Source organism: Arachis stenosperma, chromosome 8, assembly GCF_014773155.1.
Source record: "Arachis stenosperma cultivar V10309 chromosome 8, arast.V10309.gnm1.PFL2, whole genome shotgun sequence".
NCBI lineage: Eukaryota > Viridiplantae > Streptophyta > Magnoliopsida > Fabales > Fabaceae > Arachis > Arachis stenosperma.
Window position 1 is genome coordinate 28,171,776 of NC_080384.1, and position 6,137 is coordinate 28,177,912.

At 30.4% G+C, this 6,137-nt stretch overlaps 1 protein-coding gene across 1 annotated transcript; it reads left to right on the forward strand.

Annotated features, from left to right (window-relative positions):
* The first annotated feature begins 2,532 nt into the window (after positions 1-2,532).
* LOC130944170 (F-box/kelch-repeat protein At5g60570-like) lies at positions 2,533-4,861 on the forward strand. Its single transcript, XM_057872357.1, has 3 exons — positions 2,533-2,752; positions 2,974-3,088; positions 3,323-4,861. Exon 3 carries the CDS (start codon positions 3,399-3,401, stop codon positions 4,548-4,550), a length of 1,152 nt encoding a protein of 383 aa, XP_057728340.1. The 5' UTR covers positions 2,533-2,752; positions 2,974-3,088; positions 3,323-3,398; the 3' UTR covers positions 4,551-4,861.
* The last annotated feature ends 1,276 nt before the right edge of the window (positions 4,862-6,137 follow it).

Genomic DNA, 6,137 nt, shown 5'->3' on the forward strand with positions numbered 1-6,137 from the left:
ATTATCTAATTGAGTTACCTAGAAAATAATATAATGAAAGGAGATACACATATTCTACTATCATATTTTCATTTATATGATTATATCCCAACCAATAAAAATTGAATATGTATTAATTTAAAATTTTTAACAAATATCTAATGTTTACTAATGAAACATAAAAAGCATGATAATAAAAACATCGTTAACAAATATCTAATTTTATTAGTGAAACATAAAAAAGGCATGATAATAAAGAGTTTAATTTGGATATCATCATACAATTACATTATTTTTTTTATGATTATTTATATAATTAATATAAAAAATAATTATTTTTATTAATGTAATATTATATAAAAAATATTTTATATTAATAATGTATCAAAATTAAACAGATAATTTGTATGTATATGATTGGGCAAAAGCAAAGGATATTGGTTGACATTATGAGTGCGTTAGTTTACTTAGATTGAGTCATAGATTGTCCTACGAAGTACAAAACTAAGTTATGTCAGTGAAAGGACTCATGTATGTTAAGTGAATAAACAATCTGTTTAACCACTACAATCCCTGACCGTTGACCAACCACATTTTTGTTACTCTTCAACGACACGTGTCATCCAAATCCATTAACAGTTTCACACCTTCCAATTTTATCACCTTTATTTTTTTATCTTTATTAATTTTTTTTTTTTTAAAAGCAACAAATCAAACCCACTAATGTAGTAGCCACTTCGATTTCGACTGTTGACCTGGTCGGATTTCAAACAACTTCAGAAGGTAGTTAACCCGGTCAAAGAAGATAAAATCTGTCAAAACTGGCATACTACGTGAACCAAATTGCATTCTTTTTATTTTTTCTAAAAAAAGAAATCTCATATATTATTATAATTTATTTGATAAGTGCACGGTCTAAATTATTATAAGCTGATATATTTATATATATGCCTGTGCTAATTTAATAGATTTTGTGGTTAATTTGACCTTGTTGAACAAAACCTGACCATCATATATCCTTCCCATTGAACAGTTAAAATAAAATATTTTACCCTAAAAAATTATAGTAAACTCTTCTTCTTTAATTTGAGATATTATATAAACATAAGTATAGCATCTCATGTAATGTTTAAATTCTCAGAGCAAAGATAGATTTTACTTTAATTTATTCAAGATGTATACATGCTAACATATTTATATATGTATGTGGGTTTCATTAATTTTATGTGAATGTGGCTATAAAGTCTCCCTTTTTTTTTGCACTATATATATTTGGGTAGGCAAAAGATTAAAAGTTTGGTTGAAAGAAAGAAATTAACTTTCATTTACTGTTGATATCAAAAAATTATTAACCATACCCATTTTCATTTATAACACTATTAAAATAATGAGTGGTCAAGTCAATAGCTTACTAATATATTACAAATACTTTTTTCTTTCTACACGTATACTCAATAATAATTAATTTAAATAAGAATTTAGCTAAACAATTATTATATCCTTAAAAACATGTTAAGATTATTAATTTAAAAAGATTTTATGAAAAATACATAAATTTTAAAGGATAAAATATATTTTTTTTTGAACTTTGTTAAAAATTTTAAAAACACTCTTAAATTTTATTTTATTCTAAAAAATTTTTATTTGCATCAAATTTATTCCTAAAAGTTAATTTTTCAAAAAAAATTTATGAGCAAGTCGGCAATAATTTTCAACACAAGCAAATTAGACATAGTTATCAATTTATTATGCATTACTGTTGAATTGGTTCTGAATTATTTGAAAATTTAGTTATTAGGGATATATTTGATACAAATAAAAACTTTAATTTCTCGAACAAATTTAAAATAAAATAAAATTTAAAAATATTTTTAAATTTTTTGATAAATTTTAAGAATAAAAAATATATATTATCTAATTTTAAATTTTTAATATATTATCATATATTTATTAAAAAAAATAATTATTTTATACTAATATTAATGTATGTCTTAAAGACATATTTTAGCTAAACTCTTTAAGTTAATAATGGCAAAGAAAGTTTTGTTTGTTAGACATCCATTTACTTCAATATCTTATTAACTTAATTCTAGAAATAATTACTTAGGAATAATTTATTCTCATATTTGTTACAAGAGTCATAAGATATTCATGAGTACAACTTGACAAGGTGTTCTCAAAAATTAATTACCCATGTTTAAATATGACAGAGATATTATAAATATAATTTAGTATTATTGAGAATATTAAAAAATACTAAATTGTTTTAAGTATTATAAACAAAAAAGTTTTACCCCAAAAAAAATAAAAAAAATAAAAAACCCTGCGAATAATAATATTCATAAATTGACCATTCCAATGCCAACCCATATTATTCCTTTAAATTTTGAAAGGAACACCCATCAAGGCATATTTTAATTAAATTTGAGAATTCCATAATTGAATTGAATAACAGTACAACACTAATAAAAGAACAAAGTTGGAAAACATAACAGAAGTGAAAATGAAATTAGACGATAATGGAAGGACAGAATAGCAAAATAAGAAGATTTGGAAATTAAAAGTGTAAGTTATGTTTATTTATTTATTTATTTATAAGTCACAACTCACATAAACACATTAAGACTCAATTTTTTTTCCTTCGCTGTCCAAAGTCGCAAGTTATCTTTGTCTTTCAGCCTTTCACCTCCGCCTCCGCCTCCGCCCCTTTCCGGCAACTTGCTTTGACGCCTTCTCCGTTCAATTCTGTCTGAGATCTTCTCTTTTCTTCCAGGTACATAACTCTTCTGACACATTTTTATTTTCACTTATTCCATTTTTCTCAAATCAAATTCCTTTTTTTTATTTGGATCCGAATCTTGTCGCTGCTCCTTGAATTGGATCAGAGCATACCCTTTTGCTCAAATTCGGTTTTTTCATCATTTTTTTTTTCTGTTCCGAGAAAAGTTTACTCCTTTTTCTTCTGTTCATTTCTTATCCTGCTGAATTTTGCAGGTGATTCTGTTTCCATAGCGGCAAATCAGACAAGCAAGTTCTGCTAGGAGTTCTTGTTGCTGCTTTTGTGCTATTTTCCAGACTTTCAAATCAAATCTCAGCCCTGATTCATTAGGTATTGCTCTTGAGCTTTATTTACATATTTCTATCAGAGATTTATTGTTTTTTCAGTTTTATGTACAAATTGGGAGGAGTACCTAAAAAGAGTGGTTTTTCTTTTCCATTATTATATAAGTATAAGGGTATAACGGATTCCAAAAGTGAAGTTCCTAATTGATAGAAATAGTGAATGAATAGAAAGAGATTGGTTGCATGCTAATACTAGAATGGTTTTATTTTATGGGTACAGGCTGCAGCATATGAAGAAAGTCTATTTGTGAAATAAGGGTATTCTTGTTGGGATACACTGAAGAAGATTCCTTGATATGACAAAGAAGAGTCGTGTGGATTTCTCTTTAAATGAAGATGGAAAGAAAGTGAAACTCAGCACAAGAGAAGGAGTGAATGATGGTTCTTCAAGACATGGGCTAAATGATTCACTTCTTCCTGGTCTTATTGATGATGTTGCATTGAATTGTCTTGCTTGGATTAGTAGATCGGCTTATGCTTCGCTATCGTGTATAAATAAGAGGTACAAGAAGCTGATTAGTAGTGGGTACCTATATGGGTTGAGGAAGGAATTGGGGGCTGTTGAGCATTCGGTTTATTTGGTTTGTGATCCAAGAGGATGGGAGGCCTTTGACCCCAATGTAAATAGATGGATTTCATTACCTAGGATACCTTGTGATGAATGTTTTAACCATGCGGATAAGGAGTCGTTGGCTGTGGGATGTGAATTGTTGGTTTTCGGCAGGGAATTGATGGAGTTTGCTATTTGGAAATATAGCTTGGTTTTACAAGGTTGGGTGAAGTGCCAAGGGATGAACCGCCCTCGCTGCTTGTTTGGATCTGGCAGTGCTGGTTCCATTGCTATTGTTGCGGGGGGAAGTGATAAAAATGGTAATGTTCTGAAATCGGCAGAATTGTATGACTCTTCAACAGGAACTTGGGAACTGTTGCCAAACATGCACACAGCTCGGAGATTATGCTCTGGATTTTTTATGGATGGCAAATTTTATGTGATTGGCGGAATGTCAAGTCCAACTGTTTCATTAAGCTGTGGGGAGGAATATGATCTTAAGACAAGAAGTTGGCGGAAAATAGAGGGTATGTATCCTTATGTTAATGGGGCTGCTCAAGCGCCTCCTCTTGTGGCAGTTGTTGATAACCAGTTGTATGCAGTTGAGCATCTAACTAACATGGTGAAGAAATATGACAAGGAAAAGAACACCTGGGATGAATTGGGAAGGCTTCCGGTCCGGGCTGATTCTTCTAATGGTTGGGGACTGGCTTTCAAGGCTTGTGGAGATAAACTTCTGGTTGTGGGTGGACAAAGGGGTCCAGAAGGGGAAGCTGTTGTGTTGAATTCATGGTGTCCTAAGTCAGGGGTCGTGAATGGCACCATCGATTGGCAGATACTCGGTGTAAAGGAGCATGTTGGGGTTTTCGTGTATAATTGTGCTGTAATGGGTTGTTGAGATACTTTTAGATTAACTCAACTGAAGACAAGATGCTGGTATATTCAATCTGACAGAGCCTTGAAGGGTGGTTCCATGTGTTCAATCAATGTGGGATAGCTTTTCCTGCTTGAGAAGTTTGTTTCTTTCATTTTTAACATGGTTTATTTGAATGTATTTTTCACTGTCATGATCCATAATTTCAAATTGCTTTTGAGGTTAGGCTTTTACACAGATAAGTTCTGTTATCTTTTTTTCTTAGCCAACTATGTAAACCAATAAATCAAGTATTTTAATTGTTCAATGCTTTGATGCTCATTGTTTGTTCACAATGCTTCTTCAGTCCAAAAGTGTATCCTATGTATTGATTTGTGTCCACTATTCATGCCTAGAGTGTTGTGGAAAGGGTACCATAGGTGATAGGTGTATGAAGTAGATAATGTAAACAAGGTTGGAAATGTTAGATCTTAGGCATAGGTGAAAAACAAGGTTCCCACTTTCCAACATATTTGAAATCATTTTCTTCATAATATATCAAAATGAGGTCCCCCTCAAGAGTACAATGTGTTTGTTGTGGAACATGTCCATGCTTCCAGCTGTAGTTCCTGCATTAAGGTCTATAATTTTGTCTTCCTATTTATGTTTAGTACATACTTTATAGACAATGTGGCCTAAAAATAATTTCTTTTTTTCCTTTAATTAGGAACAGCAATTGGGGCCAATCTTCACTCTCCTAGTAGTAGATTTAGCAGAATCCTTTTTTTTCTGCTCTTGTGGCCCCATTATTTAATCTTCACTGTATTATATTATATGCAATTAATCCCCAATTACACCTATGAGCAAATAATGAAAATGATTTTCAGTATGACAAGGATGAATACAAGTAACTATACTGGTTATTAAGAATGCTACTGGAATGCTACAAAACAGTTTTAGATCTTTATTATATCTTAAGTAAACTTCATTGAATAAAATTAGTCCTTCAAGATTGGAGCAAATATTATTGTATTTGATGGACTAATTTGATTCCGAAACTTAAAATGGTACACTAATAGCAGTAAAGAACAGCTTGCTCAAACAAATATGAATGCCCCTTTCAGCAAGGAACTGGTATGGAGTTTTTCCTCAATGATTAAACCATACCTTATGGAAACCTCAATTCTCAAATTACATTGCCATGTTCTAGTAATAAAGTTACTCATGATTTGCCAATGAGTAATAGCTCAAATGGCATAGTCTTCCCATACTCAATTAAGAGATTGCAGGTTCGAGTCTCATATCTTTGGTAAAAAAAAAAATAAAGTTACTCATGATTTGACAAAGGTTGTGGTACAAAAAATAGGAGTTAGGGTATTGTTTAAATTTAGATACTCGTTTAGATAGTTTAATACTCGTTTGGATTGTCTTTTTTTGGAGAAACAGTATTTTTTATATAATTATAAGGATGTTTGAATACAATTTTCAAAAGTAATTTTATTAAAAGAAAAAAAAATCTTTTATTTGAAGCAAGTAATATGCTGCTTTTTTAAAAACCGAAATTTTGAAAACATTTTAATGAATTGTTTACTAAAAAAGTACTTCTTATATTCTCTATCCAAACATAGAATT